General features: G+C 53.4%; 1 protein-coding gene across 2 annotated transcripts; it reads right to left on the reverse strand.

Annotated features, from left to right (window-relative positions):
• Positions 1-4,461: 4,461 nt before the first annotated feature.
• Positions 4,462-12,544, reverse strand: DLL3 (delta like canonical Notch ligand 3). 2 transcript variants are annotated; one of them, XM_045532027.1, is made up of 9 exons: positions 12,453-12,544; positions 12,030-12,311; positions 10,995-11,052; positions 9,398-9,640; positions 8,176-8,393; positions 7,003-7,225; positions 5,302-5,890; positions 5,026-5,110; positions 4,462-4,682 (listed from the first exon to the last, which is right to left on the reverse strand). In XM_045532027.1, the coding sequence occupies exons 1-9, from the start codon at positions 12,519-12,521 to the stop codon at positions 4,677-4,679; spliced, it is 1,773 nt and encodes a 590-aa protein (XP_045387983.1). In that variant the 5' UTR covers positions 12,522-12,544; the 3' UTR covers positions 4,462-4,676. The 2 variants fall into 2 exon arrangements, with proteins under 2 accessions (XP_045387983.1, XP_045387982.1); XM_045532026.1 differs by having other exon boundaries at positions 4,462-5,110.
• Between the last annotated feature and the right edge of the window lie 4,152 nt (positions 12,545-16,696).

A 16,696-nucleotide genomic window follows, 5' to 3' on the forward strand; every position in this document is an offset into this window, starting at 1 on the left:
CCAGCCTGAGCAAGAGCAAGACCCTGTCTCTACAAAAAATAGAAAAATCAGCTGGGCATAATGGTGCACACATAGTCCCACCTACTCAGGAGGCTGAGGCAGGAGCATCACTTGAACCCAAGAGTTTGAGGTTGGAGTGAGCTATGACGATGCCACTGCACTCTAGCCCAGGTGACAGAGCAAGACTCTGTCTCAAATATATATATATATATATATATATATTCCATTGTATGGATAAGACCACATTTTGTTTATCCGTTCAGCAGTTGATGGACAGTTTTCACATTTTGGGTATTCTGAACCATGCCGCTAGGAACATCTGCATGCATGTCTTTGTACGTACATATTTTTTCTCTTGAGTAGATACCTCAGAGTGGAATTGCTGGGTCATATGGTATCTATGTTTAATTTTTTAAGAAACTGCCACACTGTTTTGCAAAGTGACTTCACCATCTTACATTCCTACCAGCTGTGTATGAGGGTTCCCATTTTTCCACATCCTTGCCAACATTTGTAACTGTCATTTTGGTCATAGTCATTCTAGTGAGTATGAAGTAGTATGCTAATTATTTCTTTTTTTTTTCTATTTTGTTTGTTTTTTATTTTATTAATTTTACTTCTTATTCTTTTTTCAGCATATTGTGGGGGTACAAAAGTTTAGGTTACGTATATTGCCCTTGCCCCCCCACTCCACCCCCGAGTCAGAGCTTCAAAGGTGTCCATCCCCTAGACAGTGTGCATCGCACTCATTATGTATATAAACACCCATCCCCTCCCCCACCCACATCTGCCCGACTCCCAATCAATGTTATTCCTAAATGTGCTCTTAGGTGATGATCAGTGAAACCAATCTGATGGTGAGTACGTGTGGTGCTTATTTTTCCATTCTTGGGATACTTCACTTAGTAGAATGGGTTCCAACTCTTTCTGGGAAAATACAAGAGGTGCTATATCACCATTGTTTCTTATAGCTGAGTAGTATTCCGTGGTATACATGTACCACATTTTATTAATCCAGTCATGTATTGATGGGCACTTGGGTTGTTTCCACATCTTTGCAATTGTGAATTGTGCTGCTATAAACATTCGGGTGCAGATATCTTTGTTGTAGAATGTCTTTTGTTCTTTTGGGTAGATGCCCAATAATGGGATTGCTGGATCAAATGGTAGGTCTACTTGTATCTGTTTAAGATATCTCCATATTGCTTTCCACAGGGGTTGCACTAGTTTGCAGTCCCAAGCTAATTATTTCTTGAAGAAACCAATTGTTTGTTTATCCCATAGAGTTCCCACAGTCTGGATTTTCTTCATCCTGTGGTGTTTTTTTAACATGTCCTTCTGTCTCCTGAATTTCCTGTATTTCAGTGTTAGACTGAGCCATAGCAAAATGCCAATATTCCACCTTTTTACCTGGGCAGATCTCAGCACACCTCCCTGAGGAATAACAGAATCAGTCTGCCATTCTACCTGCTACCTGTGAGAGAAGAAAAGTTGTTGACTGGTGATGTTGGAGGGAACCTTCCCAAGATGTTCCAAAACAGTATGTGCACATGGGGACATATTGGGGGCAAAAGTTTAAATACAACAAAGTTGTGGACAGTGAAAAGACAGTCTCCCCAGGAATTCTTGCACAAGCTGGTGGGAATAAGGACAGAGGAAGCATCTGTCAATACCTGGTGACACTGGTAGCTATGTCCTATGACCATGCAATCTCTCTACTGGGTACACATCTGTGGCAGACCCTCCTCTGTTCAAAATATTCACTGTCCCTCCCTGACAGTGGATTATAGTACTGTCCCACTGACACCAAGCTTAGCCATGTGGCTTGCTTTAGCCCAGGAAACGTGGTCAGAAGTTTTAAAAGCCTCAGCATGGGGCTCACTGTTCTTCCCTCTTCCATAGTGCCTGGCAATGTTCCAATAGACGCTGCTCTGTTTGCCTCGGTCCTGGAGAAAAAGCAACGTGGAGCAGAGCCTAGTGGGGGATGTGTCATGAAGAGGAAATAAACCTGTGTTTTTGTAAGCCACTAAGATTTGAGGGTCATTTGTTGTTGTTTTTTGTTTTTGTTTTTTTGAGACAGAGTCTCGCTTTTTTCCCCTGGCTAGAGTGCCGTGGCGTCAGCCTAGCTCACAGCAACCTCAAACTCCTGGGTTTAAGCGATCCTTCTGCCTCAGCCTCCCGAGTAAGTAGCTGGGACTACAGGCATGCGCCATCACACCCGGCTAATTTTTTCTATATATTTTTAGTTGTCCATATAATTTCTTTCTATTTTTTTAGTAGAGAGGGAGTCTTGCTCTTGCTCAGGCTGGTCTCAAACTCCTGAGCTCAAGCGATCCATCCACCTCGGCCTCCCAGGGTGCTAGGATTGCAGGCGTGAGCCACAGCGCCCAGCCCAGAGGGTCATTTGTTATTGCAGCAAAACCTAATGTCTTAGTCAGCTCAGGCTGCTATAACAAAATACCATTGTCTGGGTGGCTTAAACAATACACATTTATTTCTCACAGTCCTGGAGGATAGAAGTCTGAGATCAGGGTGCCAGCATGGTGGGGCTCTGGTGAGGGCCCTCTTGCAGGCTGTAGACCTCACTTCTTTTATCCTCACATAGTGGGAAGGGAGCCAGCTAGCTGCTTCTTATAAGGGCACTAATCCTATTCATGGGCCTCCATCCTCAAGACCTAACCACCTCCCAAAACTCCTATCTCCAAATATCATCACATTGGGGATTAGATTTCAACATATGAATTCCGGGGGGCGGGCACAAATGTTCAGCCCATCACACCAGCCCATCCTGACTGATCTGACAGCCCAGAGAATTCAACTGATACAAATGCTTTTTAAACCAGTTGAAAAAAGGAAAAGAAACATGCATGTATACAATAGCCCCCCTTATCTGCAGTTTTCCTTTCTGAGGTTTCAGTTACCCTCAACCACAGTCCAAAAATATTAAATGCAAAATTCTAGAAATAAACAATTCATATGTTTTGAATTGTGCACCATTCTCAGTGATGAAATCTCGTGCTGTCTGCTCCATCCCACCTGGGGGACTTGAACCCTCCCTTTGTCCAGTGTGTCCACGCTGTCTAAGCTACCCACCCATTAGTCACTTAGTAGCCCTCTTGGTTGCAGATTGACTGTCGCGGTACTGGAGCTTGTGTTAACCTTTATTTTACTTAACAATGGCCCCAAAGCACAAAAGTAGTGATGCTGGTAATTTGGATATGCCAAAGAGAAGCTGTAAAGTGTTTCTGTTAAGTTAAAAGGTGAAAGTTGTCGACTTAAGGAAAGAAAAAAAAAATTGTATACTGAGGTTGCTAAGATCGAATCTTCTATTTGTGAAATTGTGAAGAAAAAGAAATTCATGCTAGTTTTACTGTCACACCAAGAGATGCAAAAGTGCATGACAAGTGCTTAGTTAAGATGAAAAAGGTGGCCAGGTGCAGTGACTCAGGCCTGTAATCCTAGCACTTTGTTTTCTTTGTTTTTTTTTTTTTTTTTTTGAGACAGAGTCTCACTTTGTTGCCCGGGCTAGAGTCAGTGCCGTGGCGTCAGCCTAGCTCATGGCAACCTCAAACTCCTGGGCTCAAGCGATCCTACTGCCTCAGCCTCCCAAGTAGCTGGGACTACAGGAATGCGCCACCATGCCCGGCTAATTTTTTCTATATATATTTTTGGTTGGTCAGATACTTTCTTTCTATTTTTAGTAGAGACGGGGTCTTACTCTTGCCCAGGCTGGTCTGGAACTCCTGACCTCGAGCGATCCACGCACCTCGGCCTCCCAGAGTGCTAGGATTACAGCTGTGAGCCACCACAGAGAGACCCCATCTCTACAAAAAAATTTTTAAAAATTAACCAGGCATGGTGGTGTGCCTGTAGTCTCAGCTACTCAGGAGGCTGAAGCAGGAGGATCATTTGAGCCTAAGAGTTTGAGGTTACATTGAGCTATGACTGCTCTACTGCACTTCAGCTTGGGCAACAGGGTAAGACCCTGTCTAGAAAAGAGGCTTTCAGTTTGCCTACCCAGTACAGTACTCATTTCTGGTAACAAACCTTGATCGGAGGAGGGCAGGGATACCCTCTTGCCCATACAGTTCACATCATTTGGGCGGGCTGACCTCACTTCTTGCCACAGGGCAGGCATGTGACCAAGCCAGGCCAGAGTAAGCCACGCTGCTACTGGTTCCGAGGGCCTCCTGACAAGCCAAGGCTGCTTACATTGACGTCGATCCAGAGGTTAAAAAAGCCAACTGGAGAAAGACCCTGAGCCCAAACCCAGCCCTGCCTGAAGCCACAGGATTTTTCCTTTTTATGAACTAATAAATTATCTGTTTAATTTAAACCAGTTTGAGTAGTTTCTGACCCCTGCGACATAAAGCGTCCTATCTATTATTGTCCCAGGAGACAAAATCTCCTCCCCTCAGTCCCAACACCAAACACAAAGTATTCACCCTGGTAAGACACAAATGACCAAAGTAAGAGCCTTTATAGATGCTTCTGGAGAGATGGGGAGAGAAAAAAATAAGACATAAATAATCGTTATTTACAACTTCCACAGTAAGGTTCTCCCAGCTACTCCTTCCAGCTTGAACTCCAAGGCGTCTGGGGCAGAGACTGGGCACCACCAAGCGAACACAAAAATATCCGGGCTCTGACTCCAGGTGCGGATGGAGAAGGGCAGGTCAGGCCTGGAAATGAAACGAGTAGGAAGCATCGAGAAGGGCTCCCCCTCCCCGCCCCTCATCCCGTGAGAGCAGAAATCCGAGGAGAAGCTCCGGCCAGGGCTCCCCGCGGTGACTTCTTCAAGCCCATACCTTTTGCTAAGAGAGGACCGACCGCAAGCAGCTCAAAACGACAGCAAGAGGGACGCAGAACAGAATTAAGTCAGAATTGAGAAGTGGGCTTAAAAACCTTCCAGAGACTCTACCCTCCTCCTTTCACAGACAGAACGAAGGAGGCCCGAGAGGCAGCAGGGGCCGCGTCCCCAGCGCGCGCAGTGCGTGTGTGGCGGGGTGGGAGGGCTGCGGCTACCTCCCGGGCATAGGTCGCAGGAGCAGGGATGACGTAAATCGCTCGAGAGTCTCCATCTTCAGGACGACTCCAGTCTACGGACGAACTGTGGGAAGAAAGGAGGAAAGGTCCAGGCCCTTTAAATCCTCGGGCCTTGTTTTCCCGACCCATCGGAGAGGTGAACCAAAGCCACCTGGGGATAAAAGAGACCCATCAGGAAGATGCATCAGGAGTGACATGGAGATTGCTGCAAGTAGCCAACAGCGACAAGACGTACGTCTGCGCCCAGCCCCTCACCTCGGGCCATCCTCGGAACCCTCCTGCGTTCTCAGGTTGTTGAGTGCTTCAGGGAGCGCGTGCGCCGATGGCTCCGGGGTTCCCGCCAGCAAGCGAGACCCAGTATCCCGGGCAAGGCCACGGCGGCGCACGTGGACCAGCAAAAGCGCAGCCCCGGCCAGGCCCGCGGCCGCCAGGAGTCCCACAGCCGGCGGCAAAAGGAAGCGCTGCGCGTCCCCCTGCCTGAGGCCCGGCGGAGCTGCGGGCAACGCGCCTGCGCCGTCCGCGCCGTGGGGGCGAACCGGGAATTCGCACCGCGCGCCCATGTAGCCCGGCGCGCAGGCGCAGACGAGGCCGGAGAAGTGGGCGTAGCAGCGGCCTCCGTGGGCGCAGGGGCGCGCGGCGCAGGGGTCCGCGCGCTCGCGGCAGTCGCGGCCGCCGAAGCCCAGCGCGCAGGAGCAGCGGCGCGCGCCGCCGCCCTCCACGCAAGTGCCGCCGTTGGCGCAGGCGCGGCCGGCGCAGTCGTCGAGGTCGTGCTCGCAGCGGGGACCCGCGAAGCCAGCGCGGCAGCGGCAGCGCAGGGCATGGCCCAGGTCCAGGCAGAGCCCGCCTGTGGGGAAGGGGACGTCAGGGGGCGCAGCCCGGGGACAGCGGCCCCCACGCCCGTCCTCGCTATTTCTCAGCTCTGCAATCCCCTTCCTGGGTCCCCTTTCTGTAACTCAAGGGCCAGCCTCTTGGAGTTTGCCTGGAAAGCCAGCTCGCTTCTTTTTTTTTCCTGATGAAGTCTTGGAATAATTCAGTGTCACCTCTTTGGCTCTCTGTGCCTGTCTCTCTCTCGGCTTCAATCATACTTAAACAGTTAACAGTTCCCAGAAGCACCTGGCCTTTGCCCATGCCGCCTACCCTGAATGCTCCCCCTTTCCCCTCCCTCCTTTTCGCCCATCTTTTTCACCTTTTCTCTTCCCTAGTTCAGGTCTCTGCGCAGATGTACCTTTCTCCAGGAAGCCTCTCTGACTCTCCCAGCCCAGCCCTGATCACTGTGCCCTGGGCTCCTCCAGCCCAGCCCTGACCACTCTGGGCTGTCTGAGGATGAATCTGTCTTGCCCTCTAGGCTGGTACCCCCCGGAGGGCATGAGGTCACTGCGGTGTCCCTAGTACCATTCATCCCAGAGTATTTTGGAGAGAATTAGTATATCCACTAGCAAGAATTTGCCAGACCCTTTCCATGCATGATCTCCTTTAATCTTTTAACACCTGTATCAGATCAGGTCTCTCCCCTGCTCACAACCCTCCTATGGCTCCATCTCACACAGGGTAAAAGTGAAGGTTCTCTTTCTGGCCCAGGAGGACCCGCAGGATTCGCCCCAGTCACCTCCTTAACCCCATCTCTCACCCTTGAGCACCTGCTCCAACCACAGTGGCTTCCCAGCTGACCCACAACATACCAGGCAGGTCCTACCATATCAGCTTTCCCAGGGCAGGGTTCCCTGCTGTAGCACCAGTGCCTGGGATAGGGCCTGATACACTATAGTGAATTCTCAGTAAATATTTATGAGATAGGGACTATCCCCTTGCCCTTTTACAGAAGAATAGGTTGGGCAGAGGGGGAGAAGGCCACGTCCCCAGGCCCTAGGGCTAGAAGAGGCAAAGTCACCCAGGACTGTCTGAGCCATGCAGGGTCCCCCACCCTGGTCCCTAGCTGTTCTAGTCCCCTGGCCTCACCATTGCGGCACGGCTGCAGGCTGCACCGGTCCACCCTCTTCTCACAGTTGGAGCCTTGGAAACCAGGCGGGCAGTGGCAGATGTAGGCAGAGTCAGGGTCTGCGCCGCCGACACACAAGCCCCCGTTGAAGCAGGGTCCATCGGCGCATGTCACCCCGCTCACCTCACACCGCAACCCGTAGAACCCACGGGGGCAGGCACATTCAAAGGACCCCGGTGTCTCCTGGGCAAGGGCAAGAGGACTTTGGAAAGGAGTTTCCTTGGAGCAAAAGCCCATCCCCCTCCTCAGTCTTAACAATTGGGGGCTGCTCCTTTTCCAGTCCCAAGTCCCAGTGTGTAGGGGCCTCACCCTGGAAGTCCTCCCCAGACAACCCCTCGCTCCACTCCATGTGTCCGTGTCTGCCCGTGTAACCCCGCAGGAAGGAGGCTCTGGAGGCCCAGAGGGATCTCATTCCCACTGACACGCCTCTCCCACCAAATGCTGCTCGCCACTCTGCCCTCCCGATTCCGCCATTCCTGCTTTGACGTCCTAGAACTCAACCCACCTCCTCCATGAAGCAGCCTCTGGATCGCCCTTTCCCAGGCCCTCCTGCTAACTTGAACCCTAGTTTCTCACTCTCCCATGGTGGCAGTGTCCAGGGGGCCCACCTGGGCTCCACTTTATCCCAATACTACACACCAGGCTCATTCCTACCTCCACACCTTTGCTCCCCGCAAGCCACTCACCTGGCTACCCTCTCTAATCACCTCCGGGAAGCCAAATCACACTTGAGAAGCCCCAGCCCTGGGCCATCTCTAGGAAGCCTTCTCTGATGTCTCTGCCACCTCCCCCCACCCCCATTTCCCATCCCAAATCCCCAACCCACCTGGCCTCACCACTTCCTACCTTGGGTCCTGAGTTCTCTATCTCCCTGGGGGGTGGGGGGCAGTTGTGACCCCACATAAATCCTTATCATTCCACACCTTTCGGCACCACCCACTGAGTCTGTTCTCCCCAATCCCAACCGCATCACCTAACCCTCCTGCAAGGCCCCAGATGCCGGCTAGACAGCTCCAGGAGGGCCTTCCTGACAGCTACTCCCAGACCTCCTCCCCAGGAGCCCCAGAGAGGGCGCCTTGGGAACTCCCAGGTAAAGTCCTAATCAGGATGAGGTGGGAAGGGGTGATACTGACACTACAGCTGCCCCCATTGGCACATGGGTTCCCATCACAGGGCCCAGGCCCAGGTATGAGGCATCCGGCGGTGGCAGAGGATGGACCCCTAGGGCTGAGACAGCTGCTGGCTGAGACGGGAACCGTGCAGAGGGGCCCAGTCCAGCCCTCCAGGCATCGGCATTCGTCGGGCTGCTCACAGAAGCCGTGCTCTGGGCTGCAGCCTGCTCGACACGCTGCTGTGGGGGACAGAGAAGCAGAGAGAAGAGGAATGTCACTGTTGGAGAAGGCCAGCATCAGGATGGGAAGCAGAGAAGTTTCTGGGCACTTTCCACGTACCACTTTGTTTCATCTTTGTGACAAACATCTGGCCTAGATGTGTGACCCCTGACCCCCGTTTTCCAAACAGGGAAACTGAGGCTGAGAGAGGTGAGGTGATTGATCTGCCCAGCTAGGAAATGGAGGAGTGAGGAGGGGAACTCAGGACGCTGGGCTCGAGTCTGTGCTCTTGGAAGCAGGATGGGGTGGGGGCCCCCAAATCAGAGCATGCAGAAGGGAGACTGAGGGGAAAGGGAACTGGGGAGGGACCCTGCCCCTTCAGGGAAGATGGGAGGGTCTTGGATTAGGACAGGTCTGGAAGATCTGGATTAGCCTGGGGGTCCTAGGGACCTTCGTGGGGCTCTGAAATTTGGGGAGGGGTCTGAGGGGACCCAAGGTGGAGGTTGGGGATCTCAAGTTTTAAAAAGCAGTGAGTTCTGGCCTGCAACCTCAGGGACGGGATGGAGTGGACTAGGCAGTGGGCCAGGAGGAGTTTCCGAAGCTCCTGGGTGGGAGTAGGACGGGCCCCAGAATGAGAAGAGCTCTGGGATCCTAGCATCAGGAGAGGGTGCGGGCACGGGTTAGGGAGGGAACTGGAGGGTACCGGCGTGGGAGGTGGGCGTGGGCTTCCTATATGGGGCAACAAGAGTGCTGGGAAGACGGCAAGGCTGGAGCGAAGTCTAGCGTCCTCAGTTTCCCCGAAGGTGCTGGCTGGATGGTGGGAGGGGACTGAGGGGGCTGCGGTCAGCGGCTTTCCCCGGTTCACCGCATAGGGGTGTCTGGGGTACGTGGAGAGGGCTGTAGAGTCCCCCGAAGAGGGTAACAGGGTCGTGAGAGGTGACTGGGGGCCGCAAATGACGCTAAGTCGGGGCCAGGTTCCCCGGTGGAACGGGGTGGAACGCGGTGGAACGCGGGACTGACTCACTGGGCGCCTCACACTCGTCCTCGGCTGGCGCGCAGGGGCGCAGTCCTGGGCCGCACCGCGAGGGGGCGCTGCGCGGGCGGCAGAGGCGCGCGCACGCGGCCCCGACGGCGGGCGGCTCGCAGCGCGCGCGGTACGAGAAGCGCAGCTCCCAGGCGCCCGCGCGCTGCACGTCCCGGGCCCACGGGCTCCCGGCAGCCAGGCGCCGCCGGCCGGCCACGCGCGCGAGCAGGCTCCAGGCTGGCCCTGCAGGGAGAAGGGAGGGAGGGACGCTGGGGTGGACCCGGCCGGACGCAGGTGTTGCGACGGACGCCGAGCGCGCCGGCTCGCACTCCCCCGTCCGTCCTAGCGAGGCCAAAGCTGTATCAAGCCGGTTACCCTCCTTACTTAGCAAAGCTGTCAACTCTGCTAATGCACCTGGGACCTTCCGGGTCGCGATCCCCTCTAGTACCCTAGGACCCTCGCGATGGTAACATTCTCTCACGGAAACCGTAATACCGGCCCGGCGCGGTGGCTCACGCCTGTAATCCTAGCATTCTGGGAGGCCGGGGCGGGAGGATTGTTTGAGCTCAGGAGTTCGAGACCAGCCTGAACAACAGCGAGACCCCGTCTCTACTAAAAACAAAAATTAGCCAGGCATCGTGGCGCACGCCTGTAGTCAGTCCCAGCTACTCAGGAGGCTGAGGCAGGAGGAGCCCAGGAGTTTGAGGTTGCTGTGAGCTATGATGATGCCACTGCACCCTAGCTGGGTCAACAGAGCAAGACCCTGCCTTGAAAAATAAAAATAAATAAATAGAAAATAAACTAATAAGGCCTCTAACACCCGGTGATATTTGATATCTTCATATGGACAAAGGACAACAGGTCTCCTGAAGTGAAGTCATAACACCCCAAATTATGCCTCAGGATCTTCCTATATCGAAACGGTGGCAGAGACATCAATTACTAGACCATAAATTAACCCCTATTGCCTGAGACCTTGGCATACTGGGGGAGTGACAGTTTCCCACAGGCAAGGATGTCACACCCCAACATTGTGCCTCAGTTTTCTATATCTAAACAGCGACCAAACCCCGACAGCGGGCCTTACATAGCAACAAAGTTTCCCAAATTGAGGCTATAAATCAGCCTGTATCCCTCCCGGGAACTTTTGTTCAATATTCTCCCTGATGAAGCTGCAACATCCCTTAGGGCTCCCTGGGACCAACATATGAAGAAGGTGGCACAGCCTCACATAGAAGAGCCAGAAGTAACTCATATTGCGTCCTGGGTTCTCAAAATCATATGGCGCTAGAGCAGGGCTGTGAAATGCTGTATCCTGCTCTGGTGGCTTGATCCCAAGATAGTAAGAGAGCTCCTCCCACTCCGCCTGGTACCAGGACCATGGACTCCTACATCCAGTACCTGGGCATTTCTCTGTCTGAGATGCCAAGAGCCCTTGAGTTGTTAACACCCAGCACCACGCTCCAGGAGCTGTAATGACATCACGGGACCCACCCTACAGACAACCACATGTCACTATCCTGGACCTCATATCGGACCCCAATTCCCTGGAGTCTCCTCAACCCCACATCACAGTCCCAAGATTGAAGACACTCACCTCCAATCTGCTCTCCTAACTCCTCTCTCCAGGTTTCAATGATGAGAGAGAAGGTGCCCTGCTCAGGTGGAGGAAGGGGGAGAGGAAAGAATGGAAGACTTCAGTTAGGGCAAGTACCCAGTGAAGGCCAGTGTTCAGGGGGACAGTTCCCAGAGGGACTAGCCCAGGGAAGGAGTGACATCTGTGGCTTTCTTTATTGAGCACTTTACTCAAGATCCCTGGCTGAATCCCTCAAAAGGGACCCTTATGAGATACCAGGATGATTCCCCCCCTTTTTTTGGAGACAGAGTCTCTGTCACCCAGGTTAGAGTGCCGTGGCGTCAGCCTAGCTCACAGCAACCTCAAACTCCTGGGCTCAAGCAGTCCTCTTGCCTCAGCCTCCCGAGTAACTGGGACTACAGGCACATGCCACCATGCCTGGCTAATTTATCTATTTTTTGTAGAGATGGGGTCTCGCTCTTGCTCAGGCTGGTCCCATTTTATGGCTGAGGAAACTGTGGCTGGAAAACAGAAAGTCACTTGCTCAAAAGGACAAGGGTCTAGAATTCCCATACAGGTCTGTTCAGCTCTGTGCCTTTGGGTTGTGGGGATGGGAGATAGGATTTTGGAGGCGAAAGAGTAACAAATACCAATGGAGGCAGTGAGGGCAGAAGAGGTGAGAGATTAGTGGTCCCCAAGACAAGGTGTGGGGGATCCCTAGGTGCAAGGAGATTGGGGGAGAAAGATGAGAATCCTAGGTTTTAGGGATCCTTAGGGAGGAGAGGTAGGGTTTTTTGAATTTAGGGTTTCCAGAGGTTGGGTTTGGGGTTCTGGGAATTTGGGGCCCGTAGCATGCAGGGGGCCGCCAAGGGTAGGGTTCAGGGGTCTGGGAATGTGCGATTCCAGGTGACAGAGTTGGGGTCTGTCAATTTTCTCCCCCGTCCACGCCCCCGCAGCAAGGTTAGAGTCTTGGAAGCTGAGGGGCAGAAGGGGGTGGAGGTTTGGGTGGCAGAGTTAGGTCTCCAGCACCAGGACTGCCCCAGGGCCAGGTCTCACCGGCCAGCCGTCCCGGAAGGGCACCCGCATGAATCCGTTGGGCAGCGGCAGGTCAGGTGCGGGCGCTCCGGGCTGCTCGGTGTAGACGGGTCCACGCGCACTCAGCGCCGCACCCAAGGCGCACGGGGACTCGGCGGCCTCCTCGGAGACCCCCGGCTTCAGGCAGACTCTGAAGAAGAGGCGGCAGGGCCCCCGGGTGCTGCAAGGGGACCGCGGGGCCCCCGGGCCTGGTCCCGGCCCGAAAGAGTGGATCTGCAGCTCGAAGACGCCGGCGGGCCGGGCCTGGGGCGGAAAGGGGAGCAAGGTGAGGAGGCCGCGGGGACCCAGGCGTCCTGTCTGCCCCGCGCTCTCTCCCCAGGACCTCCAGGTCGCACCCCAACCCCCATTCATCCCTTTCTATGACACCTCTCGCCCGGCTCTGACCTGGGGGAGGAAAAGGAGCGCTAGGATCACCGTCCGGAACCGGAGCTGGGGCATCCGTGGGAAAACCATGGCCTTTCGGGGGTCTCGGGAGTCGCAGCTGCTGGCTCCGCAGCCTTATATCCGAGGGGACGGCCCCGCCCCTTCAGGCAGCCGCCCGGCCCCAGGGGACCAAGGGGAGGGGGACCAAGGGGAGGAGGCCACAAGGGAAGGGGTCCGTGGAGGAGCAGCCACGGGATTCTGTATGTGGTCGTGGGCAAGGGCGGTGTCGTGAATGTATGATCCTGCGTGCGGCTATGGGTGCGACTGTGTGTGGCTGGGGCGGGGCGAGGTTGGGGGTTAAGCCAGTGTGTGAGGTTGTGTAAGATTTTAAGAGTCTGTGAGTGCGTGTGGTCTGGGCGAGAGCTACTGGAGGGGGTACGGGACTTTGTGACGGTGTGTTTATGTGGTATTGTGTGGCTCACGTGTGCCTGAAATCGTGTATGATTAACACATTGTGAGGTAGTAAATACTCCCGAGATCCCGTGTGTGTGTAAGAGAGAGAGCGCGCACACCTGAGTGGGAGACTGGAGGCGCACATGACTTCATTGATGGAGTGACGTGTAGAGATTGTGTGGCTGTGCGGTCGCTTCTCTGCACGTGTGTGTGTGTTCATGTGAGATCCTATGTAGGTGTGAACCTGTGACTTTGCGGTCTGTGCCTGTGTCTCCAGGTGGCTGCGTGCGTGTGTAGCAGAGGCTCCGCAAGGCTGTGAATGACTGAAGGTGTATGTGTGAAGGAGACCGGGTTGGGGAGGCCCATGGGTGTAGCGGTGTGTGGATTGGATGAAGATCCGCGGTTCTGTATGGCCCCCTGTGTGTGTGTGTGTGTTCGTGTTCACGCTCCCCAAGACAAAGCCACCCTCCCAAACGCCGCATCACGGACGCACCAGACGCCGGGGCGCGGCGCCCGCGCCTCGGAGGGGCTCCCAGCTGTATGTAAATGCCGCCATCTGCCGGGCGGCGCGCCCCTCCCCCGCGGGGCCGCAGCTGGGCTGCCCGTTTGGCCTCCGGAAGGTGCGAAGAGCAAATGGGCAGGAAATTCAGTCTTCACATACCAGGGGCCCGCTCCCCCCAATCCCAGGATGAATACGGGGGGCACCCCCGGGCCCTCCAGAAGCCCCTTAGTATTCCAGGACCTCGGCAAGAAAAGCCAGTTAGGAGCAGATGTTCCAGCCCTCTGGTCCTAATCGCTCTGTGCCAGGCGTGGAGCAAAGCCCTTTAGATGGAGCAAACTCATTTTCCAGAGTCAAAAATTTTAATGCTTATAAAGTATGAGTAAGTATAAGGGAATACAGGTTCAACTTATATTCATGTTTTCCTTGTATAGGTGTATGATACGGTGATCAATGAAGCATAGCCCAGCAGAGCCAGGCATACAGTAGGCACTCAGTAATTTTTTAACGAGTGAAAGAATGCCAGTCTAAAGTTTTCTCTTAATCCTGAGGACACTGGAGTTTGACCAAGGGCAGCTGATGGGTCAGATTGTGCAGAACATCCCGGGCTCCTTCCCCTCTGTTAGTCTTTCCGCTCCCTTCTTTACTTCTGTTTTCACCATTCAGATTTCACCTTTTCCAGGAAGCCCTCCCTAACCCTCCCCAAGGGGATCACACATCTCCTCTGAGCTTCCACATCCCCCTGTACCTCCCCCATCCTGGCCCTGACGAAGTCCTTCCCCTGCACAGACTCTTGCAGGGCTCCCCAGTGCCTTCAAAATATAGTGTGAGCTTCTAAGACTGACATTTGAGGCCCTCCTTCCACATTCCCCCTACTCTGACAGGTTCTGTGGCCCCAGAAGGTAGAGCCAGAACTCATGGACCGAAGTTACCAGGAGGCAAATTGAGTTAGGTGGAGGAGTGAGCTTCTTTCTCATCACAGGACATACTCAAACAGAATTTGGGCAGCCAGCCATGGGAGGAAGCAAATTTCTGGCCTTGATGACTTGGGAGAGTAAGATTCCAGGTCTGAGAAATCTCAGCCATATGGACCCTGGGGGAAAACACTTCTGCCCACAGAGGGAGCAGCAAGTGCAAAGGCCCTGGGGTAACCATGCCTGGCACACTCAGATACCCCCATGGCTTTCCTCACTTCATCCGACCTCTGCTCAAATATCCCTTCCCAAGAGGCCTTCCCTGACCATTCCATCCAGTCCAAAACAGTATCCCCAAGTCCCCCTCCTTACCATACTTTTTCTTTATGCACTTATTGCCCCCTGAGAAATACCTGAGTGTTGTCTGTCTCCTGCATGAGAACATCAGCTCCATGAGGGCAGAGCTTTTTAATCTCATTTGTCCACTGCCGTACCCCAATTCTTACAACAGGGCCTGGCAGTCAGCACTCAATAAATATTTGTTGAATACGCGAATGCATGCAGGAGGTACTATTATTAGCCCTTTATGGATGAGGAAATAGATGCCAGGACCTTGTCCAGGGTCCACAGATGCTGCTCGAGTGTTATGCCTGAATGCCGGTGCACTCCTGCCCACCAGACAATACCAGGACGCAATGCAGCCTAGTGACGAGAGCATTTTAGGAAAATGTCCTAGGCCATGTTGCATGTGTCCCAGAGGCCTCCTGTGCACAAGTCAAGCCTTTTCCTCACCTCACCCTCCAGCTTTGAGCAGGTGTGCCATGACCGCACCACCCCTGAGTCAGCACTGAGGTGGGGGGAGAAGCCAGGGGGACCCACAGGGCACTGAAGCACATGCTACCCAGAGTGCCAGAGCCTTAACTCCCAGAAGCCACTGGACACACAGTTCTTCCTTTCATGCCCTGGAGAGCAGACAGATCTGAGTCACATTTCAAAAGGCCCCTAGGAAGGCTGCGTGGGACTAAGCCTGTCCCCCACTGTGGTAGGCAGGTGCACAATTGTGGTGGTGCTCTCTGTCCTCAACTCAATTCTCCCCAGGACCAAATTTGCCAAACACGCAGGTCTGCCTCCACCTTTGCTTCTGGTTAGGACAGTCTCCATGCTCAAAGCTATGGGCAAAGAACACACAGCCCCCTCCCACCCCAATCCTGGGGACTTCCCAAGCCAGGGAATGCTGTGGACATCGGGAAACCCACCCCCTCACCCCAATTATAGACAGTACACCCCGGGGCTGCAGATGGTAGTGCACATTTTAATTCTTTGTGGATGCCTGTGAGCCATTTAAAAAAACCTAGAGTGCAGAGGTTCGATCTGGCCCACAGAGTTTCAAATACATTTTAATTGTAACAAACACCAGGGAAGGTCTTTCAAAAATATTTAACTGGTAACTATCACTAGATGCTGGCTGGAGAGAAGAGACTGGGACAGTGGAGGGTGGCAGGGGGAGATAGTTAGTGAAAGTCAAACCGGTTCAAGTTATTTCAATCTGTGAGTAGCAAGCATGGTCTGGTAGTAGAAAGCCCCATGTGAATATAGATGTACAAAACCTGGCATGGATTAACCCATTTACCCATTTACAACCACTCTACTGAAATACTACCACCACCATTTTATTTTTTTAGAGACGGGTTTCACTCCATCACCCAGGTTAGAGTGCAGTGACGTGATCATCGCTCACTGTAGCCTTGAACTCCTGGGCTCAAGTGATCCTCCTGCCTTGGCCTCCCAGTAGCTGAGACTACAGGCATGCACCACCATACCTGGCTAATTTTTTTTTTTTCATTTTTTTAGAGACAGGGTCTCACTGTGTTGCCCAAGCTGGTCTCATCTCCCAGCCTCAAGTGATCCTCCTACCTCAGCCTCCTGAGGTTGCTGGGATTATAGGCCTAAACCACCATGACTGGCTCATCCTACACCATTTCAGAAATGAGGAAACTGAGGCAGAGGTGCCTTGCCCAAGGTTCACTTCGCTTCCATTTGAGTGCCTACATGGGAGTGCCTCACTGAGCCCTCAAACCTAGCCTATGAGGTAGGAGCTGTTATTTTATAAATGTAGAAACAGAGGCACTGAGAGGGGTAGTAACTTGGCCAGGATCATGAACCAAGCAGTAAGTGGTAGACCTTGGAATTAAACCCAATCTGGAACTTGTACTCTTAAACAATACACAGTGGTGCCGTTCAATGCAGGAGCCAGGAGGCACATGTGGCCATTTAAATTTAATTTAAAAATAAAAAATTCAGTTTCTCAGTCACATTGGCTACATTTCAAGTGCTCAATAGCACTATGTGGCCACTGTACTGGACAGTATAAATATAGAACATGGACCAAACATCACAGA

Source organism: Lemur catta, chromosome 19, assembly GCF_020740605.2.
Source record: "Lemur catta isolate mLemCat1 chromosome 19, mLemCat1.pri, whole genome shotgun sequence".
Classification (NCBI taxonomy): Eukaryota; Metazoa; Chordata; class Mammalia; order Primates; family Lemuridae; genus Lemur; species Lemur catta.